Genomic DNA, 27,071 nt, shown 5'->3' with positions numbered 1-27,071 from the left:
ACTACAACGAATTAACCAATTTTGTCTGTTTGTATGATTTTTAATAATCGGGGATTGCCCATATTGCTTTTTTTTAAATGTATGAAAACATTTATTTGAAGCAATTTTTTTTTTTTTTTTTAATTTTATAATTTATTTAATAATTTGGGAAAAATTTAAACAACGTGACATCAGGACGGACAAGGCGACAGCTGTTTCGATTATACCTTGTAAATCTCTTCAAAGCCTTTTCTCCCGGGAGTGGGAGTCGAACTCGCACCCCTACGATAGTTGAAATGGTTGTAAACGCATTCAGCTACGTCATGCCTGTTGTGAAGTCTTTCCCAATTGCCTTCTTTATGCATATTTTAATCTTTTACACATTGCATACTTCGTATGCAATTATGTGTTAAAGCTATGCTTGGTACGGCGGTTTTTCAAAGAAACTTTGGTTTTTGTTGCTGTTTTCGTTCTATTTATAGAACTACAACGAATTAACCAATTTTGTCTGTTTGTATGATTTTTAATAATCGGGGATTGCCCATATTGCTTTTTTTTAAATGTATGAAAACATTTATTTGAAGCAATTTTTTTTTTTTTTTTTTTTTTAATTTTATAATTTATTTAATAATTTGGGAAAAATTTAAACAACGTGACATCAGGACGGACAAGGCGACAGCTGTTTCGATTATACCTTGTAAATCTCTTCAAAGCCTTTTCTCCCGGGAGTGGGAGTCGAACTCGCACCCCTACGATAGTTGAAATGGTTGTAAACGCATTCAGCTACGTCATGCCTGTTGTGAAGTCTTTCCCAATTGCCTTCTTTATGCATATTTTAATCTTTTACACATTGCATACTTCGTATGCAATTATGTGTTAAAGCTATGCTTGGTACGGCGGTTTTTCAAAGAAACTTTGGTTTTTGTTGCTGTTTTCGTTCTATTTATAGAACTACAACGAATTAACCAATTTTGTCTGTTTGTATGATTTTTAATAATCGGGGATTGCCCATATTGCTTTTTTTTAAATGTATGAAAACATTTATTTGAAGCAATTTTTTTTTTTTTTTTTTTAATTTTATAATTTATTTAATAATTTGGGAAAAATTTAAACAACGTGACATCAGGACGGACAAGGCGACAGCTGTTTCGATTATACCTTGTAAATCTCATCAAAGCCTTTTCTCCCGGGAGTGGGAGTCGAACTCGCACCCCTACGATAGTTGAAATGGTTGTAAACGCATTCAGCTACGTCATGCCTGTTGTGAAGTCTTTCCCAATTGCCTTCTTTATGCATATTTTAATCTTTTACACATTGCATACTTCGTATGCAATTATGTGTTAAAGCTATGCTTGGTACGGCGGTTTTTCAAAGAAACTTTGGTTTTTGTTGCTGTTTTCGTTCTATTTATAGAACTACAACGAATTAACCAATTTTGTCTGTTTGTATGATTTTTAATAATCGGGGATTGCCCATATTGCTTTTTTTTAAATGTATGAAAACATTTATTTGAAGCAATTTTTTTTTTTTTTTTTTTAATTTTATAATTTATTTAATAATTTGGGAAAAATTTAAACAACGTGACATCAGGACGGACAAGGCGACAGCTGTTTCGATTATACCTTGTAAATCTCTTCAAAGCCTTTTCTCCCGGGAGTGGGAGTCGAACTCGCACCCCTACGATAGTTGAAATGGTTGTAAACGCATTCAGCTACGTCATGCCTGTTGTGAAGTCTTTCCCAATTGCCTTCTTTATGCATATTTTAATCTTTTAAACTCTTTTGGTTTTGTTTTAAGACAGTTTCAAGATTTTAGACTTATTGTTCAAATAAGTTTTAAAATTAAACCGAGAAAATGAAAAAGTACAGTTGCCGATTTTTTGCAAGATAGTGGCAGATTAGCATACAAAGCAACAACACAAAGTAAGCTAGTTGAGTTGGCTAACGGGTTTCAGATGAAATCGCTTAAACAACAGTCGACCAAAAAAAGGGCACTATTGTGATGGAACGAACGACATGTACCAAGGCGAATTTTGTACCAGTTGTTGTTATCCCAAAAGCTGATTGCTTTATCTTGATTATTTTCCACACAGCGCCTTGTCCTTTAATATGTCAGTTAATCGAAATCAATAAACAAACTTCTTTTGACTCGACATACTTTATCACGGCGAATTGGTTGAATTCGCCTTGCCACCACCTGGTATGGATTCGCCTTTATTAAAAACAAACGTGCCAGGTTAGTTTTCGATAGTGTTTTTTTTTTTTTTTGACGTTCGGCCGTTTTTTCTTTATTTTTTCTGACAGTTGAAAATTATGTTTGTAATTTGAAAATTTTGTCGACAAACATGTAACGAAAATCAACGTGCTTTTGATATAAATAAACCAAAATAACGCTGTAGTTTCACTGCTTTATTGTGAAAAAATTTGGTAAAAAATAAATTGAAACAAGTAAGGACGGGACTGTCTTCGGCTGTGCCGAAGACTTCATACCTTTCATGAATGGGGCTTAACAATAATCTTATCCCATTCGTAATATCCGAATAATCGGATGTATAAGATAAGAAATATATAGTGAACAGATCTACATACCTAAACGATTTTTAAGATAAATATAAAATAAAAAATAGGTAGGTACTTTGTGTGAGGATGCAAAGTTTTTTGTGGTCTGCGTGTAAAAACTATGACTACGAATTACGAATTTCAACAATATACGACGTAAACGTAACTATTTGATGAAATTTTATGAATTTTGAAGCTTCTAGCCGTAAAAAAGGGGCAAAAAATACAGTTTATATGGGGTATATAATATATGTACCACCGATCTCTATGATTTTTTCAGACAACAATATATGGTATATACGTAAGCATTTGGTGAAATTTAAAGCTTCTAGCTGTTAAAATGGGGCAGAAATTGCGCAAAGTTTCTTATATGAACAATCGGTTGTATGAGATATATACTATATATACCACCGATCTCAATGATTTTTTCATACAACAATATATACTATACACGTAAGCATCTGGTGAAATTTGAAGCTTCTAGCTGTTAAAATGGGGAAGAAATTGCGCAAAGTTTCTTATCTGAACAATCGGTTGTATGAGATATATAATATGTATACCACCCATCTCAATGATTTTTTCAGACATCAATATATGCTATACACGTAAGCATTTGATGAAACTTGAAGCTTAAAATGGGGCAGAAATCGCAAAAAAAATTTATATATACTATATATACCATCATATATATATTATATATATCACCGATCTCTATGATTTTTTGACACAACAATATACACTATATACGTAAGCAATCGGTAAAATTTGAAGCTTATAGCTATTAAAATGGGGTAGAAATTGCGAAAAGTTTCTTATCTGAACAATCGGTTGTATGAGATATATACTATATATACAACCGATCTCTATGATTTTTTCAGACAACAATATATGCTATATACGTAAGAATTCGGTGAAATTTGAAGCTCCTAGCTGTTAAAATGGGGCTAAAATTTGCGAAAATATATATATATATATACTATATATATATACTATATATACCACCATATATATACTATCTATACCACCATATATATACTATATATACCACCGATCTTTATGATTTTTTCAGACAACAATATATGCTATATACGTAAGCATTCGTTGAAATTTGAAGCCTCTAGCTCTTAAAATAGCGCAGTAATTACGAAAAGTTCCTTATCTGAGCAATCGGTTGTGGGGGATATATACTATATATGCGACCGATCTCATCAATTTTTTCAGGCAACAATATGTGCAATATACGAAAGTATATGGTGAAGTTTGAAATTTCAATCTGTTAAATTGGGTAAGATATTACAAAAATCCTCTTTTTCTGAAAAATCGGTTGTATGGAGGATATATGCTATAGTGGTCCGATCCGGTCGGTTCCGACAAATGTCTAATCGGACACCCAAATACACCCGCTCACCAAATTTTATCAAGATATCTCAAAAATTGAGGGACTAGTTTGCATACAAACAGACAGACGGACAGACGGACATGGCTAAATCAACTCAGCTCTTCAACCTGATTATTTCGGTATGCTTAATGGTGGGTCTATCTATTTTCCTTTAAGGACTTACAATTTTCGGTTTCGAGACGAAATTAATATACCATTTCATTTTCATGAAAGGTATAAAAAGTCAATAATAACATGTCAAAGTTATTGCTTTTGTAGGCAATATTGAACTCTCTCTCTGCTCTGGTTGAGAATTGTTTTTGTATTTGACATATATGTAGGTATAATGGCTGTTATGATAAAAAATAAAACTAAATTATTAATTAGAAGAAGTACTGTCTCTAAAAATGTAATCTTATAAGGAAGCGCAAGCGTCGTCAAAGATAAAGAATCGTTAACTTGCCTCAACAAAATAGAATAAAAATATATACTAAACTAGAAGACCCGGCAGACGTTGTCCTGCCCTAAATTTGGCCTATCTGCATACATTTTAAAAAGCTTTTTCCCGTCTGACTCTGCCCTCGCCCCCTCTTCACTTTTTCCTAATCCTTTTATTCACTCGTCCTTCCGTCTTTTTCGCTTCATCTATCCCCATCTTCGTCTCATTCTATCTCTTTCTCAATCTCCTTCTCTCTTTTCTCTTCTCTCAATTTCTTCTCATTCTTCTGCATCCCTTATTGCCTGCCCCATAGGGTGGTATGTATTTTATTCCAGTCCCAGTCACAGTGCCACACCGAGTCTCAGTCCCAGTCCTAGTCCTAATCCCACTCCCAGTCCGTCTCTGGATAATATATTACTCTGTACTAAAGCACTCATCAACAACTTTCATTTGATATCCATATTGTATAAACACTGTCTAGGCATTCACTGGCCCACGTTTTGGCCTATAATTCGAGACTCTACTCACCCAGGGGTATGAAAATTACCCTCTACACAACTAAAGGCTCTCCTATATTAAATTAATGTCATAGTACCTCTAAATCGCGGGCCCTCTCAGAAAACCCCCCACCCTCTCGGCCGGCCTGGTGATGTGCTATACTTCATATCATTCGCTATAATATTTTTTATTGATAAGCACGTTGTTTAATTAAACACCAACCAATTACACGGAAATATATCCGCACCCCTGAAGATGTGAGTGCCGGTGCGTATACGTAACATTTTATTATTACGTATAAACAAATAAAAAAATTTGCAATAAAATAATATTGCAACTATAAGCTGAGATATAACCTATCCTATATTTCAAGTTAGATCAAACTACATACGGGGTGCAAAACAAATTCAAAATCGGTTCAGTACTTTAGGAGTCCATTGGCCCCAAACATAGTGACACGTGATTTTTATATATTAAGATATAACTATGAAAAAAACAAGTTCCATCTATTATTAAGAATTTCAGTTAAAGATAAATACATACTTTCCCACCTTACAAATGGCGCTTAAATTGGGTAGTATCAGTCTAACTTATTACTTTCTTGCGTTGCTGCCTTCAAGGGCTTTTCACTCACCTACTTCATACTTTATCTAATAACAAATTATAAACCAGCATAATTTTGTAAGTGTAGTCTATCTCATATGCATTTACGGTACATATAGCTGGTTGATACTGATACTAGTTTACAGATAATTAACAAAAATATAACGCATTAAACATTTTTGATATATTTATTAGTTTATTGTTATAAGGTGCTTTTGTTTTATGAATGAGCGAGTATTTTTCTGGTTTTTTTTTTCCTTTTATCTTGCTTTGCTGCGGTAACATAAAAAGCTCCATTTTCTACCTATTATACATACATATATATGTATATCTTGTCCGTCTCTGCAAAGAAAAATAGCACCACATAAACAATAAACCTACATATGTGTATGTTATTTTCAGTTTCGCTGTAAGAAACGAGGTTACTTGTAAAGCGCGTTAAACGCCAGTTTTTTCTGATAAGCAATTCGTAACACTCTCAGCTTTTATATTCCGTCTGTCAAATTGATAACTAAATAGTCAGTCAGTGAGCATTGTGGATAAGTACAAGTGTGTTGACTTCTTTCTGACAGGCACTAGGGCTGGTCACATTCAACACGGCGTCTACAGACCACAACCACAATAAAGCAAAGCTTGACGACAACCGTAGCCAAGCATTGGCTCCTTGATTACTTTGAAAGCGGCAGCCACCAATATAAATTAAAGCAAACAGCAGCGCCAATTTAGAAAAAAGTTTTAATTATCTTTAAAAAACGCCCAAAAGAATGATTTTAGGTTTTATTATTTGTTATTTACTTCTATTTTAGTTTTTATTGACAAAATAAAAAGGACGCCACTCACTGTCGCTTCCCAGAAATAGAATTAGGTTTAATCTGGCGACAACGGCTTTCGTGATTGATTGTTGTGCTACTCTGTCGCGCCGAAAATAACGACACTCAAAAGAACATGTTAAAAAATAATGCAACAGATGTGGCGGCTACACCGCCGTCGTGAATGTAATCAGCCCTACTCGCTTAGGTTAGTATAACGGGAAAATCTAGGTTGCCATTGTTGTTTTGGTTGAAAACGGTCAATTAGGGTTCTATGCAGGGACATAAAAGATTGAAACAGGGTTTATGTAGTCACAAAATTTCCTGTTCCACAACATTTTGATTTTCTATCGTGGCGAAAATTGTTTAGTTCAGAGTTATTGATTTCCATTAAAAATATAATTTATTGCATAAGGTTACTCCTCTAAATATAAAAAGCATAGAAATTGTAGAGTTTTCAAAATAATTGTGAAAACCCTTTAAACTCAATAACAAAGTATATTGGTAAACTATTTTCTAGGATTTCTGAATTTCTGTACCCAAGCTCATTATATTTGTGCAATACAAGAATTTGGTAACAGCATTTTAAAATGAAAAATCCACAATGTTATTGCAAAAAAAAAAAACAAACACGTATTAATAGTCAAACTTTCACTCATTCATATTTTTGCCTGCTCCCTTGTTTGACTTCCACTCACAGCACCGTTTTTTTTTTTGCGGGAGACTTTCACAGCAGCATAAATTAGGGCGAATTTACATAGACGCTTTGGTTGTATTGCATCGATCTGACGCTTTGGCTGGTCCATAATATAAGAGTGAGACTCCTTGTCAAGCGATAAAAGGATTGTGTGGGGAGGGGTTTACTTCAATATTTTATGTCGTATAGTTGATTGTAACATAATGTAGGCAGGGTGCATTTATTTTGATTTTTACCGATGGCCAAAAAGGCAAAACGTTCTCCAGAAAGAAGTTTTCAATTATACAACACGTAGGGAAGTCTGAGTTCGGGTGAAACCGAACCTTACATACCCAGCTGTACACTTGAAATGCTGTTGTTATTTGTTTTGTGTGCTTAATAGTGTTAAAAGGCTGCGCAATAATACATATGGGGTATTCCATCCCATTTCGATCAATTTTGAACCCGACCCCATTAGAATTGGCTGAAAGTTTTTCTTCTTTTTCTAGCTTACGAAAGACGTTTTTCAGAATTTTTTCAAATTTTTTCATCCAACTCAAAAAAAGTTATTAATTTAAAAAAAAACACCGTTTTTGTTTTCAAAATGCTATAACTGTTTCAAAAATTGACCGTTTGGGATCTTTTTTCTTTAATTTGTTTTTAAATGTACTTTTCGGAAAAAATACAAAAAAATTGTAAAGTTTTTTTTTCAATTAAATAAAAAAAATATATATATATCGGTCCACTCCGTGATTAGGAGGATGATTGCAGAATTGATTGAAGTTTTTTATATGAGAAAAAAAATAAAAAATGGCGAAATTCGAAAAATCTCGAAAAACTGAAAAATTACAAAAAAAAACTTTAAAAATTTTTGGAATTTTTTCCGAAAAGTACATTTAAAAACAAAAAAAAAAAAATTATGGCTCCCGAAACATAGAAAATTGCTTAGTCATAAAAGGGGCGGTACCACGCCCATTTTTTTAAATTTGAAATTTTTCCTATTTATTGTTATAAATCCACTTGGGAAATGAAATACCATTGATTTAAAGCTCTTTTTTTGCAAAGATATAGCTTATTTTCTACGTCCACGACCCGTTTAAAAATCTTTTATATAAAAGTGGGCGTGGTCCTTGACCGATTTCATTAATTTTTCTTCAAATCATTCCTTATAGTAAAGGCAACCTCTCTGCCGAATTTTGCTACGATAGGTTTAACAATTTTCACACGTCAAATTTCGACATACTAGGTGTACTATTTACTAAATAATCAGGTTTTTGTGTTTTCCAATATGTTATATATATAAAAAGTGCGCGTGGTTACCATCCGATTTCGCTCATTTTCAATACCAATCTATTCTGGGTTCAGATAAGCTCGTAAGATATCTCAATATTTACTCCATTAACGTGTTAACGGACAGACGGACGGATGGACGGACATGGTTCAATAACATTTTTTTTCGATACTGATGATTTCGGTATATGGAAATCTATATCTGTCCCGATTCCTTTATACCTGTACAAGCAACGTTTATCCAATCAAAGTTATAATACCCTGCGTACAAGTACAGCTGGGTATAAAAGGAAAGTGGAAGAAAAAAATTCCAAAGCGTCTACCCAACAAGAGGGCCAATGTGATGAAGCGGTATTTGAAGAGATAGCAAGCTTCTCAGTTTCAAGCTGCTGTTTCTAGCGTGCAATTCCAAATGTTGCTGTTGTTGTTGTCGCGATAAGGACACTCCCCGAAGGCCTTGAGGTGTTCACTTGAGGTGGGTACAATTTTGATGATTACCTACAAAATTTGTATGCTATATTTCTTATTAAATCTTATTTTTCAGATGGTGAATCCAAATGCTTTCGAATATGTAAATAAGATATTGCGCATATTAGCCGTCCTACCAGTTCCGACAGCAACACCAGAACGCACATTTTCTGCCCTCAAAAGGTTAAAATCATACTTGCGGAGTACAATCGGTCAAGAAATTCTGAATGGATTCAATTCATTGAATATGCATATTGATATACCACTTTCTGTAAACGAAATACTAGAAGAGTTTTTCAAAAAACCTAGGCAATTGTTGGGAAATAGTTATGGGAAAAGTTAGTTTCTTAATGATGTATGTGTTTAAAGCTTGAATATACAACCATATTTTACTGACCGATTTTAGCTACGAACCAATTTTCATGTCGTAAAAAAGGTACGAACCCGAACCACCTCCGTAAATCCGCCACTGCTGCAACTATATTATCCGTAAATACTACAAAGTTTTATTAAACTATCAAATGCAACTCAGTTTAAAGTAGTCTTACGTACCAAAAATGCAACTCTAGACCTGAGATTTCCATCAGCTGGCGAGGATGTTTGTAGTTTTGACGTTTATCGCCATTGTGAATCAAACTAAAGCCTCCATTATTGATACTTAGCATAGACTTGACTTGACTTGAGAACTGTCACTTACAGTTCTGTTAAATGAACATTGCATGTTACTGATTACTCAAAACTTAGCAACACTTAACTTGACTTAGAAGTCTGTTGAAGTTTGATTTTCTATCTAAGTTCTAAGTGACGTTTATATTTTGAGATGCCATTTGTTTGTTTCCATTTTCCTTTTGACATTTTGTCATACAAATTGACATTTATTGATTATGATGCCAGATTGTATGCGCTAAGTGGAGTATAATCGTGGCTAAGTTGCCAAGTTTACACCAAGTCATGTCAAATCTATGCTAAATATCAGTAATGGAGCCTTAAGTGTGATATCTTATCTGGCAACTGCCTGACAGGATGTTCAATATGGCAACTTTTTAGCGTTTTGACAGGGTGTTCAATATGGCGGCGCATAGGGCCGCCTATCTTCAGCGGGTGATAGAAAGAGATACAGAATGAGACAGCGATAGTCAATTACAAATCAGGAGATCCACTCACTTTGAAATTTTGACGTCTATGCAGAAGATAACACACTTAGTTTCATTCACAATGTTTATCACTAGTGTTGGGAACTATCGAATGAATTCAACTATCGATAGTTAGTTACTGAATGATTTTAACTATCGAATGAATTTTTTCATTCATTCATTCATTCATTTTATCTGCTCTTTAGCTAGCCAGAGGCCAGGGGCCCTATTCAGTAACTGTGAGTTTTAAAATGTACATTTTTTCTTCATATAATTTGTATGAAAAAAAATGTACATTTCAAAACTCATAGTTACTGAATAGGCCCTCAGTACCCATGTTTTTTGTAGTACATTTACAATACAAATAATAATTTCTGGACTGTTTTGGTTACCCCCGGTGGTAACTAAAGAACAAATCTATATAATACAAATGTTGAATGCGACTAAAATAGTGTAAATTTTGCTTCAAGTAAATAATGAAAATATTCAATTTAAATGCCTTTGTTACATGTTATGCAAAGCGCAAGCATGATATGCAAATGGTTTTGGTTCGCAACCCACTGAGTTTTTTGGTCTTTCAGCAAGTTCTTTCTTTCTTCATTGTACTTGTTTGGTAAGGAATATAATGGCTGACGCTTTTTTTATATTCTGCAAATCCTTCATTTTCAAAGATGGAAAGCGGCTACAAGTCTTTCTTAATCATCTTTAAAAGAGATTCATCTATGTTATTTTTTTCTTGCTCTGAGAGCTCAGAACGTGTGCTGGTAACAAATAATTTTGTTTGAACAGTCCTTCTCAAACATCCACTATTTGAAATGTTTTCGACAGGTACAGTTAATGAACTACTCACTGTACTTACTACAGTAGTTGAAGAAAGAGATGTAGAACTACGTTCTCTTCAGAAATTACAGGCGCTATTTCTCCAGAAGTTACATTCCTTTGTTCTGAGGAAGACGAATGTTTACGGAGTAGATGGTCATTTAAATTTGATGTATTTCCAGACAGTTTAAACTTCTTTTGCATATATGGCATTTAACTTCATTGCCATATCTCTTCAATCCAGGTCGCATTATAAATATCTCTACACAAATTAAATAGTTAAAAGCATTTCCTCAGATAAAAATTTTAAATAATTACCCCGCTTAAAACGTTTGTCGATTAGGTTGAAGTATGCTAAGCTTTAAAATTTATTTTAATACCTTTTTAATTGAGATCACTGATATATGCACAGTAAAAATTTAAGCAGAACGAACGATTTGAAGAAATAGTAATGAGCGAATCATTCATACCAAAAACTAGTAATTCGAAAAAATAGTAGTGAACGAATCATTCATACCTAAAACTAGTAATTAAAAAAAATAGTGATGAACGAATCATTCATACCAAAAACTAGTAACTCCAAAAAATAGTTGTGAGCGAATCATTCATACCTAAAACTAGTAATTCGAAAAAATAGTAATGAACGAATTTCAAATGACTATCGAATGAATGGAAATTAGTGAACTATCGAATAACTCGATAGTTTTCATTCGATAGTTCCCAACACTATTTATCACTTAGTTGACACACTTGGTATTGTACACAATGTCAGTGAGTTTTTTCTGTTTTCAATTTCGGTTATATGTACTAATAAATGTTTTATTTGTGCTTATGTATAGGTATAACACGTTGGTCGTAAATTTGGTAACAAGTTCATATGTAATAGTGGAAGATTGTGGAGTTACCAAAGAATTGGCAATGTACCCAATGGCGGAATCATACAAGGTGGCAGCTGAGCGACAAATTTACATACAAATAAACATATAAATTCCATGTATTTTGCTTTTGTAACTCTATGGTTTTATGTCAAAATTCTATGTTTTATGCTAGAAGTTGAAATGTCAAATCAGATGAAAAAAATGCCATCAGCTCATTGCTTTAACCATGATCTAGCCAAAATATGGCTAGGAGTAAATGTGGGCCATATGCGCTCTAAGTTCAACACTAACCAAAAAGGTTAAGTAGAACTATTTCTACTTAACGAAGTGATAATAGCTGTCAGCGGCTTTTAACAACGGCGCAGGTGCTTGAGACGGCATCTGAACAGCTACAATTAGACCCTAATGAGAGTTAGACGCAATCGGGTATATGATAGATACCAAGATAAGAGACAGTTTAATAGTTCTAGGGCTACATAACAGGAAAATAATAAAGGAATGGCTGACGAAAATGGGGCTGGAGATGGCTAGCAATAAGACAGAAGTGGGTTTGGTGAGCTCAAAGCGGAATGTGGATGAGTTAGTCCTAACCATAGGAGATTATTAAATAAATTCAAAGCCTTCCTTGAAATATCAAAACGAACTATTAAGAAACACTGCAGGGCGGTGGGGGAGAAAGTTTCTAGAGTTAGTTGAGCCCTAACGCGAATAATTCCCAACATCAGCGGACCAAGCGAAGCTACCCGTCGGCTATTATCCAACGTAACCACCTCTATAATATTATATGCATCACCAGTATGGCACGGATCTAAAATGAGCCTACCGCATTACTGCTATACGAACAGCATGTGCTTATCGGACGGTGTCAGATGACGCCATCGATGTTTTATCCAGGAAAATCGCAGTAGATCTACTCTCAGGTGAAATGGCCGATCTCTATGTCATTGGAATCAGCCGGCCATCCGAAGATGCTTAGAAAAGCGCAAGGTCACGAACAATAGTTAGGTTGCAAGAATGGTGGGAAGAATCGAGAAAAGGGCGCTGGACCTTCATGCTATAAAGCGAGAACACGGCAAACTAAATTACCACCTCACACAGATATTGAGCGAGCACGGCGGCTTTAAGTAATATCTACAATAGAGGAGGATCCTTTCCCTCCACACTGTCCCTCCGAATAGGAAAGCGCAGAACATGTAATGTTTCACTGCCCTCGTTTTCACGGCGAAAGGCTCTCTGTACACAGAGTTTTTGGAAAGGAGCTTTCCATTAGGAATTTAGTTCCACGATATTGCAGGACTGCTGTGAGCAAGATGGCCTTTGTAGTAATGACGAAATTTATGCATGCTGAAAGGGAGCGCAGAGAAATGCGCATACGAAGTAGTGGCGACGAAATATTATTGATAATTTTCAATGTTATTCGCTCAATATCGTTCTGTTTGTCATCGACAGCCAAACGGAGACAAATTGATAATTTCGTGGGACATAGAGAGCCATTAAAACCAATGCGCCCCATTGCGAACAGCCATGACCAAGAGAATGCTACTCACCGTACGCTCTATTAAACTTCAGTGTTATTTTATCGAATTCTCTTTATTGACTGTTGTGAGCCAAATGGAGCCAGAGTAATAATATTATTGTGGGCCGTATAGAGCTAATTAGTACCTGATTTCTTATCACTACGAGGCATTACGTTATTGAATAAGCTATGAGCTGCAAGGGCACAAGCCCTATAATTTTTCGTTATGTACTGGCCATACTAAAGTGAAATAAGATTCAGTCTAGAGCTAGAACGGACAAATAAGCTAATAGTGGCCACTAAGAAATGCCCTCAATGTGGCCTTAGTCATAGATGACCTCTTTCGCCTATTGAAAATATACTGCTTTGAAACACATGAGCATGCAGTTGACTTAGTAATCTGCATTGCAGTGATGACCGGGGAAGTAATATCCCATCGCAAGCAACACATCCTGCGCATAATAGAAAGAGTTTGTTAACCTATGGAAGGGAAGCAAATACCTCGAGTTTGCACTCCACCAAAAACCTCCTGCTAGAATGCTCACCGAGAAGATACTTAAAATCGAAAATAATCCCATATTTTTACGGCAGTGAAATGAGCTTGCGCAGAACTGTCACATAAAGAGGCAGTAGAAGCTCTAATTTTATCCTCTCGCAGTGCTTTCAACTGACATTTTCAACGTTATCATATCCTTAAAAGTGGAATTTCACCTCTTTTCGGAACTGTTTCAGTCTTAGGTGATTCTAAGATAGTCGCAGCCCCTGATTGACCTAGCCCCGCCTACAAGACGATAAAACCAACATCTCCATAAACACTATGATCAGATCCGGCACCTGCCAACACAGCCGTTTGAATAAGACAAGCATTAGGAGGCCCTAGGCAAAATCCTTGCAGAATCGGTAAACGCCTTCGACAGGACGTGAGCCCTGTTATCAATATACACCATCTGACTCTTACAAGAAGAAGAAAGCGCACTAGCAAGGGATACACGAGTCAGTTCGGCCCAACTTTGTTGTGGATACTGTAACAGATAAAACTCTTAATTATCCAGAATCAACCTCGACATACTTAATAGGACTTTGATGAGAACTCGTGAGTGTTCGCACCTATTGAAAGCACTGTTAACACAACAACAAAAATAAAATCAAAATTAAGACATGTTTATTGTTGGGGAAATTAGAAAAAAATTGGGGTAAGATGATGATTATGACTGAATAAAAAAGTGTTTATAGGAACGACCTTTGACGAAGTTTGAAAAAAATTGTCCAGCTTTCATAAAAATCGGTGATAAAATGACGAGTTTTCTTGGAGCGCCCCAGATGTATGAATGTGTGATAAATTACGACACCATTTATGCTATATATATTTTAAAGATAAGATTAAACAAATATTTTTAGTTCATGGAATAAAAATGGAATTTTAAGCTTTCGGTAATTGATCTACTGATGACATAGACAAATTTATAGCAAGATAATAAAGTACAAACGAACAGAAAGTAAATTTACTCAATGGCATTGTAAAAACAAATCACGCAAGTTGTATGAATTATGTTTATGTAATTATTTATTAATACAGAAAGTCCTTTTACGCTCTTACTCAGTTTGCTGTAAAATCCACAACATTTTAAGGTGACACCTGAACTCTTTTAATTCGTATTAAGAAAATTTCCTATTAGTTTAAAATTAAAACAAGTAAGGAAGGCTAAGTTCGGGTGTAAACGAACATTACATACTCAGCTGAGAGCTTTGGAGACAAAATAAGGGAAAATCACCATTTACCAAAATGAACATAGGGTAACCCTGGAATGTGTTTGTATGACATGTGTATCAAATGAAATGTGTTAATGATTATTTAAAACGTAGTGGGCCTTAGTTCTATAGGTGGACGCCTTTTCGAGATATCGACCAAAATGTGGACCAGGGTGACCCAGAACATCTTCTGTCGGGTACCGCTAATTTATTTATATATGTCATACCACGAAGAGTATTCCTGCACAGATTCCAAGGGCTTTTGATTTCGCCCTGCAGAACTTTTTCATTTTCTTCTACTTAATATGGTAGGTGTCACACCCATTTTACAAAGTTTTTTCTAAAGTTATATTTTGCGTCAATAAACCAATCCAATTACCATGTTTCATCTCTTTTCTCATATTTGGTACAGAATTATGGCATTATGGCCGTGGTCATAATCGGATTTCGGCTTATTTTATACCAAGATAAAGTGACTTAAGATAAGTGCGTGAACTAAGTTTAGTTAAGATATATCGTTTTTTGCGCAAGTTATCGTGTTAACGGCCGACCGGAAGGACAGACGGTCGACTGTGTATAAAAACTGGGCGTAGCTTCAACCGATTTCGCCCATTTTCACAGAGAACAGTTATCGTCATAGAATCTATGTCCCTACCAAATTTCAGAAGGATTGGTAAATTTTTGTTCGACTTATGGCATTAAAAGTATTCTAGACGAAATAAATGAAAAAGGGCGGAGTTACGCCCATTTTGAAGTTTTCTTTTATCTTTGTATTTTGTTGCACCATATCATTACTGGAGTCGAATGTTGACGTAATTTACTTTTATACTGTAAAGATATTAAATTTTTTCTTAAAATTTGACTTAAAAAAAATTTTTTTTTAAAAGTGGGCGTGTTCGTCATCCGATTTCGCTAATTTTTATTCATCATACATATAGTAATAGGAGTAACGTGCCTACCAAATTTCATCATGATATCTTCAACGACTGCCAAATTACAGCTTGCAAAACTTTTAAATTACCTCCTTTTAAAAGTGGGCGGTGCCACGCCCATTGTCCAAAATTTTTCTAATTTTTTATTTTTCGTCATAAGGTCAACGCACCTACCAAGTTTCATCGCTTTATCCGTCTTTGGTAAAGAATTATCGCACTTTTTCGGTTTTTCGAAATTTTCGATATCGAAAAAGTGAGCGTGGTTGTAGTGCGATTTCGTTCATTTTAAATAGCGATCTGAGATGAGCGCCCAGGAACCTACATACAAAATTTCATCCAGATACCTCAAAATTTACTCAAGTTATCGCGTTTACAGACGGACGGATATGGCTAAATGAATTTCTTTTTTCGCCCAGATCATTTTGATATATAGAAGTCTCTATCTATCTCGATTAGTTTATGCCGTTACGGATTACCGTTGTGAGTTCTGCTCAGCTGAGTATAAAAATAATAAAAATCGAACATATTTATTTGAATGTTTTTTGTTTTATCGGCCTATTGATAAAGGATTCTAGATTCCGTTCGAGCTTAAGGCCAGAAAAATAGTTTGTACGATAGTTATTCCTTTTTTAATTTTCTAATCCTCTTTACCAACCATATCTTACTAGCGTTGCGCCATCTGTTGTAAATTACTGATAATGTTTGATTTTTATTTACTGAGAATAACTTTTTGTCATTTCCATGTGCTCTTGGTTTATTAACAATTGTTTTTGGTTTATCGGCCTATTTATAACAGAAAATTCCTCTTTGAAATTATTTGACTTAGTATTTCCATATTTTTCTTAATGGAATTAAAATTTCCTTTAAAAAAAACAGCTGGCGCTATGCACTGACGCTAACACCTTTAGAGCCGCATGTTACAAACTTTCAAACTTGTTAACAATTCGTCATTGTTAACGAATCTAACCAAGTTTGTAGCTCCAGCGCACATGCCAACTTAATGAAACTTTATTTCATAAGCAGCATTGATATGAAATTAAGTAAGCGTATTGCGATCAAATCTTAAAAGCGCTTGCGTGGGTGTGACATCACGTCATACGTTTATCAACTAATTCGCACTCCAAATTTGCAATGCGATTAGTTAATTGTTTATAAAAAATAAACACACACAAAAACGAGCATGGAGCGAGTCTAAGCGCATGCAAAATGTTTAATTGACGTCAATTAGTTTGAAATAATTTTAATGTAAATAATAATATTTATTGAATTCGTTATGACTTTAAGTGACAATATAATTGCAATGTGACATATAATTACATATTTGTCCAGATGCTTAGATAGTTTTGACTTAAATTTTAAATATATTCATGCTCGTTTTTAAGATCTTAGCTACAGACAAATATCCAAATAACTCGTTTTAGTATATTCTTGACAGATAGTCTCAACTTGAATGGTATTAAATGTAAAGTCAATTTTATATCCTGCATAGAATGATCACTGCAATATGATCACCCAAAACCTTTATGATGTGTTGTTTAGAGTTCTTAATTGGATCGCGAACATGTGATGTAACGACTCACCGATCACATAAATCGCAGCGATAGCTTCGATAAAAGCACTCTGATGGATGTATATTGACTCTGATTGACTGTGACAACATCTACGTTTGATTCACTCAAATACGAATCGCGTTCACAACAACCTCTACTCTTCCTTTTCAAAATTTTATAAACCTACGTCTAAAGTTTAGTTAGATTAATCCAATTATATACGAGCTTAATTAAACTAGCAGGATTTTGTTTTGGTATTTCATGAATATCGCTGTAAGTTTATTAATCTGAAACAAAACGGACCAGCTGCTAATCTTCTAAGTTACAGTCCTATACTAGAAAAGTATGTCGGTAGTAAATGGCTTCCTCCTGGGTATCGTCGGAATTTTTAGGGTGTTGACTAGAGCTTGCGATTTCTTCTCGAACACAAAGAGATTTTCGAGACCCGAGAAATCGAGAACTCGACTTCTCGCCAGAGTCTCGTGTCGTGAAGTCCTCATAAATCTCGCGAGCTTCTCGACATTCTTACTTAATCGCTGTATGGACAGTATTTATACACTTGTTTTTTTTACTTGTGACTTTTTTGTTGATTATATTGCTTCAATGACTTTTAACTCAAAACATATGTATAATAATATAATTTTGTTGGCAATATTTTATTTTTCAACGAAACATCAAGAACACGGCTTCTCGCAAGATTCTCGAATCTCGAATTACTCGTAATACTCGCGATCTTCTCGACTTTCAATTCGGTCGCTGCATTGGCAATATTCTATACATTTCGGGGTTTTTTACTTGTGGTTTTGCGGACATTTTGGCTTGCTCTCCAGAAGAAATCGTAAGCTCTATATAGAACAGCAATGAATCGATTAATTTGAATGTCGAGAATCTCGCGAGCCTTACGAGTAATTCGAGATTCGCAAATCTCACGAGGCTTACGAGTAATTCGAGATTCGAGAATCTCGCGAGAAGGCGAGATTCGCGAGAAATCTCTTCTCGAACATGTTCGAGAAATCGTAAGCTCTAGTGTTGACACAAGGACAACAAAGCCAAAACCGGTTTAAACAAAGTGAGTTAGCGTAATAAAACCAAGCGAATTTTTGACGCAGTTTAGTTGTGAGTTGGGCTTTACATGCGCCATTGAGTCGAACGATAATTGTGTGTCGGCCAAATGTTATTGGCACTGAGTTGATGAGGGTGTCATTGGTAATTCAGCATGCGCACATAAGAAAGCAACATCGCCTAAGTTCTATATAAAAGTACTTCGATGAGGTTGAAGCATATTTTCACACTGATTCAAGAACCTCTTATATATCATTCATTGGCTTCATCATTATTTCCGTGGTCTCAAGCGATAACAGCCTAAGTCGACTTCAGAAATGTGTATACCACAATGCTTACTACCTGTTTAAAAAAAGGACTAATTTTTGTAAAACTTTTTGTGATTTTTGTATTATTTTGTCTAAGGGCTTTTAAAAAAGTGTTTAGCTTTAGCTGTCGTTATGAAATTTGACACTAGAAATATTTCGTATTGAATATTTCTTAAGTTGACTTAGGTTGTTATTGCTTGTGACCACAGATTTTAAGCCAGGGTCGAGACTTTTTGCGACTAGCCTTCCCAAATACATAGTTGCTTATTTACTTCTCGTTCTTTTGTATCTCATATTCGCTGTGGCTATATACAAGTGTGCGTGTGTACTTTGTCTAACGTCGTCCTCCGCTTAAGCGATTTCAACCAATTCGCCGTGCATAAGAATGTCGAGTCAAAAGAAAATTTTCATTGATTCCGATTAACTGACATGTTGTAGTACAAGGCATTGTATGGAAAATAATCAGGAAGAAGCAATCAGCTGTTGGGATAACAACACCTGGTACTGAATTCGCCTTGAATTAATGCTGTCGTTGTGGCTATTAGCAGTTGAGCAGCATTAACCGACTAGCGTTATAGTGATGTGTCGAACTTGCTAATATTCGCCACAGTACGATGCAGAAAGTGTCGTGTCAGTTCGTTTCATACTTTTTAAGTTTTTTTCCATTTCGTGCATTGTAATAATGGAATAGTCCATTTTTTTAAGATAAGAACTCATTTCAGCTTCAAAAACAATATTGTAATCTGTCCAAAATCTCTGGGCATTGTTTTACCCTTCACAAGGTAATCCTGCAACCCAAACAACTTAGCTCACTTTCTTATTCGCCGACCTATCGCCCTTGGCCTTCTATGGTGCACATTCACTGGAATCTAGTGCATTGGTTTCTAGTGTGGTGAGATGGGTTCATATTATGCCTACGGAAATGAAACGGTGCGAACATTTTATCAGATAATTTTGTTCACAGCATAGAAATAATCTCATTACACATTAGAAGCTTAGTGCACTTTACGCGATATTAAATGGACAAATAATGGTGGATCAGATGAGCTCAAATATATCAAATCAATACTCAGCTATGCTCAGCTATTTTCCAAAGAAGTCATACAATTAAGCTGTTGCACAAATATTTAGTTGTCCATTGATTCAACTCCTTTACCTAAACCCACACGTATGTACATACATATTTAGTTTCATATCCTTGCATTCAATTAAAGAAATTCTTCAAATGCCATAAATCATCTAAGAGCAATTAAATGCAGTATATACAACTAAACAAGAAGGCATAAACCAACTACAAAAAGGAACAAGCATGAAATAAATAATTTAGTTAGCATATTAGGGTATAGCAACAACAACAATTAAAGAGGCAATTAAATGCATGTCATTTACAGCAAATATTTTACAAGATAACGTGAAGACAATACAAAGACATTGGCGAATGGCATATTTCAGTTTAATTATTATTTAATAATAACAAAACGATTGCAGACAACAAACAACAATAGCAAGTGTTATAACAAGCATAGTTAATAAGTTTAAACAAGCGATAAATTAACGCTGCTGACAATTGCACATCTCAAATATAATTTTCGCTGCAATTACTGTAAAGTTTCTATTGAAAATTTTAAATGGTTAAGAATTGAGTTAACTTTGGACGCCAGGTCGACTTGTTATCGTCGAGTCCTCGGCTTCTTACTGGTTTTCTTATCGGCTTAATATCGCCGTATCACAGATCTGTCATCGATTTTCTATTGAAGTTTTATCGGTATCGGTTTCAAAACATATCGATGAGTCGCCAATAACAAATCTAAAGCCCGATAACAAGTTGGTGATATTTCGAACTAACTTTTTGACCACAAATATATAACAAATCGATAACTTTTCTATTTTAAATGCATCATATATCAGTAATTTCTCGATGACAAATCGTTAATATTTTAGCAAAATAGTGATAGCTTTGCTCTCATTATCAATAATTGATTGATAGTTAATCGATAGCTCTTCGAAAGCAAACCAATAACTTTTTGATAGCAGATCGATAACACGCCGAAAACGGTTACATACTGAAAACAAATTGTTAACTTTTCACACTCTGATAACAAAACGATAACTCTTCAAAAAAAAATCGATCACAAACCTATACATTTTTCATAAATTTTCCTAATAAATCGATAACTTTTCAACAACAAATGGATAACACTTCGATAACAAGTCGGCTATGTTTCGATTATAAATAGCTAGCTTTAGATATCAATGCGATAATTCGTTTATCTTATCGTCAATAGCACACCGTTAACAAACCGATAATTCGCCAATAAGAAATGGATAACACGCCCCTATCTCGTCGATAGCAAAGCGATAACTATTCGATAAAATACCGTTAACACTTTCATAACATATTGATAGCCCGCCATACGGTTTCGGTTTCGGTTCCGTTGTTTATTTCCTCCTCTGGCCTTTTTATTCCCTTTCCTTTCATCTCCTTGCCTATTTTTGCCTTGGCTTCACTACCGTGACGATAACCATAACAATCGTTATTATAATAAACATCGTAATCGACATTTTTACTATTTTTTTTTCTTCCTCCTCTTCTTCTGATTCATCTTCTTTACTTTTACTTCCTTTCCTGTGTCGCTTCAATTTTTTGTTTATACATATATCTTCGGTTTATTTTTTTGCTTGATATGCTGTCGGATTTCGCTAATATCAACTCTACCGCGGACAGTGCTCGTACATTATGCTACACAGTAGTGACTACACTTACACTTATATTCTGTATTCCCTCATACAGCAAATCATTATATTTCAATGAGATTGGAATTGCCTTTATTCGACGACGCCCGTTTTTATCTGCTTCTTCCCATAAACTTTTTCTCCAGCGCTATCATCAAAACGTTAACTGATAAAAAGTGCTGATATGAATTTTTTGAAGATGTTTTATCAATTATCTTCTACATCAATAAAAAAAGATGCATAGTAAGATCCTCTTTCGCCACTGGACTTACACGCTACCAGTGTTTATTTGAACTTGAATATTTTCTGATAAGAACTAACTCGACAGTTTCAACTTGTTCTTGTGTCAAAGACATGAAAGATTGTTGATATGAGAGTGATTCGACTATTTGCCTTTTTTTTAGTATCAAAACAAAGTTACTTCTACAGTTCCTCAAGTCCTAACAATGTCTTCAAATAACTAGTTATTCAGATGTCTAAGGTTGCATATTTTTTGTATTTCAGGTGGTGATTTCGGGTGCATTATGTACAGTAGAAGATTATGTAATAATGTCACAGTGTGCACACAACAAAGCCATACATGTAGCTGCGGAAGGAACAGTCTCAGTGACAGACATTTCACAGACACGTAAGTTAAAAAAAAAAATGGAAATAGTAGTTTCTTTGTTATAGTTTAAAAATACGTCTGTATATCATACGTTGATTAAAAAATATCATATGATAAGTTTTCTATGATATCTGATCATCGATTTTCTATAATATCAACAAAAAGTATTAAACAAGTGATTTTGTTATTTCGCAAAATGTAATAATATAGATATATCTGCAGTTCATAAATTAGTGTAGTATCCATTCCAGAGCTTTAGTTCAAGTCACAGTTCTATTGATTTTTAATCAACGGGATATTTTGTATAACACGAAGCGATGTAACAAAGCACTTTTTTTTTCGTGCGACCAAAATTTGTATCATAACAGAGCATTCACTTTCCTCAGTGTGTGCCAATAAATCTTTATCCCTTGATAAATTATTTACTATAATATATAGGCGAATGTGAATGTGAGTGAAGCCACAGCGTCGTATAAGTCAAATCTGGTCTTAAATATATTTAAAACTCTTTTCAGCTGGTTATTTTAGTAAGGAGTGACTTTTTACTTTCTTCTTTCACTATGATTTAAAAATTCGTTATTTTAATAGTTCAGCTGAACTGGATTTGGAAGTGCAAAAAGTGCAGTTTGTATTTGGTTTTTTTGTGAAAATTCGGCCACGAAACCCTTAATGAACTCTCCATGTATTATTTAGCCCACCGACAGTGCAGTGTCCGCACAACGCCTGTCACATGCCCTGACATAATTTTATACGCCACATGATCAGGATGACAATCGAAATTGAACCTTGAAAAAGTGCGACAACAACAACAAACAATTAACACGAGCTATGATCACAAAAACAGCTGTGCACATCTGTCACATTTTTCTTTTTCTTTCATTTATTCTTTCGAAACAAAATTATATGCAGCCGCAGAGGAAAGCAGAATGGTGATGCTGTTGCGCGCTGTCCTTTCCCTGTGACCCAGTATCATACACATTATTATTTATATATATGTTCTATGCATGAATGCACATTAGACTGTCCACAAAAATATATTTTATTTACCATTTATCTCAAATTATGACCTTAAATCCTATACTAAAACTTAAAACTGTCGGGAATTTGATGAAAAATATTAATAACATTAACAAAATACAATTTTTCAAATTTAGAAAAATTAAAAAATAACAATAATTTACATTAGAAAAAAATTTTTGTTCTGGCCTTGAGCTCGAATCGAACCTTGAATCATTTATCAATAGGCCGATAAAGAAACAAAAACAATTTTTAATAAACCATGAGCACTTGGGAATGTCAAAAACAAAGTAATTGACAATAAACAAATCCAGCATTATCAGCGATTTGCAACAGATGGCGCAACACTGAATAAATATAGTTGGTAAGAAGGAATAGGAGGAGCGATTTGTCAGTCAAACAAACCACCGCTGTATAGCTATATGGTTAGCGCAGCGTGCCTAAAGCGTACTGATGATGAAGGTTTAGCACCCTTCGAAAAAAATATTAATGTTTAACGGTGTCGGGTGAAAGATTTGAGTCTATTTTGTAGAGTGTAAAACTCAGCGTCCTTTGAAATTCTTGTACTCGAAAATTTCTCAGAATACAATTTTTACATATTCAACTGTGCATTCCAGGTAGCCAGAAACCGTATGTATTTTCTACCTTATTGTTAAACAAGTCTTTAATGGCATCAGCCGCATCATCTGATGGCCTTTTGAAACATGTATCACAGAGACACAAAGGAGTGCACGTCGTTTCTTGCAGTGAGGTTTCTTTCGCTTTGCATTTCCTGGCCACTATAGTAAATTTCGCTATAGTCGCCTTCACCTTTCATAGAACTTCCTACATTGCGCTGGTGCTAGACTTTACAGTCACGAAGACCACAATTAGCCTAGCAAAGTAATCTTCTAAAACCAAGGACCAGGCATTCTGGTGCATGCTCAACACTTGGTCTGTAAGAGAGCTCCCATCCGAGGTTATGGTTGAGTTGAAAGCTTTGATTGGAGGCAGTTGGAAAGTGGTAGTTTCCAAGGCCACCACAATATCCCTCAATATAGAGCCATGAAAGCAGGCTCTTTTTTAAGTACATACACCAGTTTACAATGGTGAGGCGATATAATCGGTCGCATTTTAATAAATTCTTCCGAATTCAAGGCTACCTTGGGAACTGACCATGGCATTACAGCAAGGGGCGCTGCTATGACCGGCGATTTTTCTTCCCCAGCTGCTGTGTTGGACAAGTGATCGAATGACCACGATAAATCACTCAGAATCTCATAATTAAGTTAATAAAAAGGAAGAAAGGAAGTGTCGCAAGCCAGGAAATTTCAAACTCCCACAAGCGATGAGGGAAACATAAAAAGCAAATGTAGTTGAAAGCTCTGTATGCAGGCGAGTACAAGCATTTGAGATTTTAGAAGAGTATGAAGCAGAGATAGCAAGAGAGCAAGGTCCCCCATAAAAAGCAACGTCAAAATACTTAAAAAGTTTCTTTACAACCGGTGTCACCAGTCGGCAGCGATTTTTTGTCGTGAAAAGCGTCTCGGGAGCTTGTAGAAAAAATTAAAAATTACATCGACTCAAATTGGAAGGAGTACATATATACCAAGTATTTTTTTTTTTTTTTTTTTGGCAGCTGCGTCTACACAACAGACCAGCAGAGCGGACTGGTGACATAGTGACAAGCCCACTTTAGTAGAAAGTAGTAGAGAGGACGGAGAGAGGACCGAGTTCCGCATCGAAAAGACATGACAGGTGTAAAACTGTAGGACAGAGATGGATTTGCTTGCGACTGTCTAACGGGGAGGAATATTCTAAGCCCGTTAAGCCATTGAGGTATCTACTATAAATCTTACAGTTGCCGCGGTGTCGTTCTCTGGCTGTCCTGTTCATTCGTTCACTGGGGGAAAAAATATTTTTTTTTTTGCCCAGCCTAATGTAAGTATAATAGTGTGTGCCCACGTGCACAAAAAGGGTGCTTTGCACTAAAATAACTTCCTCTACTTAGTGCGTGTTTGTAGGTGTATATGTGCAGCACGCGCTGCACGTAACAATGCCAGCTGTATGTGCCTTCTGTTGCATTGCATTTACTTATTTGACTTGTTGTTGCTATTTCTTTATGCGGTCATCCTGTTATCTCTATTACCTTTTGTAATAAATGTATTGTTTTGTCGGTGATTGTTGAAATTCTCAGAAATTTAAAGAGGACCCATTTTGATGTTCATATCCCAAAAATTGCGCCACCAACAACAAGATAATTGTTTTTGTTTCGTTTGGTCAACAGCAACAGGTGCAGATGTTATCCTTAAAAATGGAAAAACCCGCAAATTGCGAAACTAAAAATGTAAAAGACTGCATCTTTGTAGATATCAGCAAATAATAGCGGACATAGGTTGACGTTGTTGTTGTTTCAGTTGTTCCGCCTTGACTCTAATGCTGATGTGCGAAAAGTCTTTATGTCAATTTTTGCGTTTCAATGCCTTTAATTTGTCCGACTGTTTGCCATGGTTGGTTTGGTTGTTGCTAACGGCACTTTTCTTTTGTATTACAACAAAATCAAGCGTTGCTTTTAACTGAAACTAGCTGCATAATTGATTCTTCTAGAGGGATTTCCTTTCAGAGGCGTTGTAAATGGTTGAAAAATCCTCTATTTACTTTGGATAATCCCAATTTGTTTATGCGATGAATAATTAATTTTTCTTAGGAAAAAATGGTAAAACTGCATAATAGAGTTCATAATAAAAGAATAGAGGCGGTATTTTTAAAGATTCCTTTATTATTATTAAGCCGGATTTTGTATAGCTCATTAGTGTTATATGAAATGTCAATAAGTTTTTTATATGTGTTTTCTTTTGTCCTAAAAGTGACTGGCAATTCGAGTGTGCATTAAGAAATCCGGTTTTACCAGGATTTGAAAACTGTTTGTAGAATTTTCGCCTTATTTGGAATATCAGAAGGAGCACCCCTATGAGAAGACGCCAATAACCAGATTAAATCCGTCTTCACTTTACTCACATTACTACGCACAGAAATTTTGCTGTCTTTCATCTTTGAAATAATGTTTGAAGTCACCAACTTTCTGTTACCTTTTCATAACACTGCTACCGTTGCCCAAATGGATCTTTCGCCCTTCGGTGTACCGTTCGAGACTATGAAGGCATTCAGAACTTCATAAGGCAATGATTGCCAGCTTTTCAGGTACTATGGTCGAATCGCAGCCCCTGCAGGCTCTTACGATTCTTTTCTAACTATCATTCTTACTTTTTCTTATGCGTACTTTGACGTAGATATAGGGAAAAGGAAGCCTCAATCATTCTTGGAATGATCAAGAGAAGAAACTGGGCAAACTAACTACGATATACAGGGGGCTTAAATATAATTAATACCTCGTATTGCAGCTGCGGTATTTCAATAGCCAAAACGCGCGGTAACCTCATACCGTTCGATTCCCCAGCGCATAGAGGTATGAAACTCCAACCCGTTTTTTCCAGGATCGGTCTGTCATCTTCTATTCGAAAAAATTATCCAGCCTCCTGCGCTATTAATTGCCTTTAAATGACCATATTGTGATTGAACTTGGCACTCATATCCTCAATGTCACTAGAAAAGAGTAGTCGTAAAAGCGAACTCGGAACATTAAAAATGTGTCTTCGTTTAACATGTGACCGCCAATGATTTGTGTGAGCTGAGTTTCGACGTAGCCTCAAGTTAGACACACTGAAACTGCAATTAACAGCTAGCTATCATGGAAGCTTAATAAAGGGTATAAAGCTAGGGAAGCTCCCTCCTTTGCTATAAATATGGCGATCAAACCGATTCTCTCCTATGGAATGTTTTCCAAGAGCAACGCACCAGGCATTACTTCTAATTTGAAAAGCCTTGATTAAAATCAACGGACAACACCAACTATACAAAGGATTAGGGGAATACGGTATGCTCCAATAGCTTCAAGGCCTTCCCGACTGCCTCGGGGACGATTTCTTTGACTCCTCCAGTCTTTGCATGTCTGAGTATAGGTCGATCGTACCGACATTGGCATTTGTCACGTGGATATCTTGCGAACAAGAGTAACGCCGGTAGCCATTTG

At 35.3% G+C, this 27,071-nt stretch overlaps 1 protein-coding gene across 9 annotated transcripts in view; it reads left to right on the top strand.

Annotated features, from left to right (window-relative positions):
* The window catches only part of ths (thisbe), a 481,670-nt gene that overhangs the window by 323,603 nt on the left and 130,996 nt on the right, over positions 1-27,071 (top strand). For all 9 annotated transcript variants that reach the window (XM_067771239.1, XM_067771235.1, XM_067771236.1 and 6 more), the window contains one exon: positions 21,883-22,006. In XM_067771239.1, coding sequence (XP_067627340.1) covers positions 21,883-22,006 — 124 coding nt within the window. The remainder of the gene's footprint in view (positions 1-21,882; positions 22,007-27,071) is intronic.

The sequence above is a fragment of the Eurosta solidaginis genome, chromosome 3 (genome assembly GCF_040869045.1).
Source record: "Eurosta solidaginis isolate ZX-2024a chromosome 3, ASM4086904v1, whole genome shotgun sequence".
Classification (NCBI taxonomy): Eukaryota; Metazoa; Arthropoda; class Insecta; order Diptera; family Tephritidae; genus Eurosta; species Eurosta solidaginis.
Note: the sequence above shows the minus strand (reverse complement) of the source record. Positions and strands in the feature narration are given on the sequence as shown.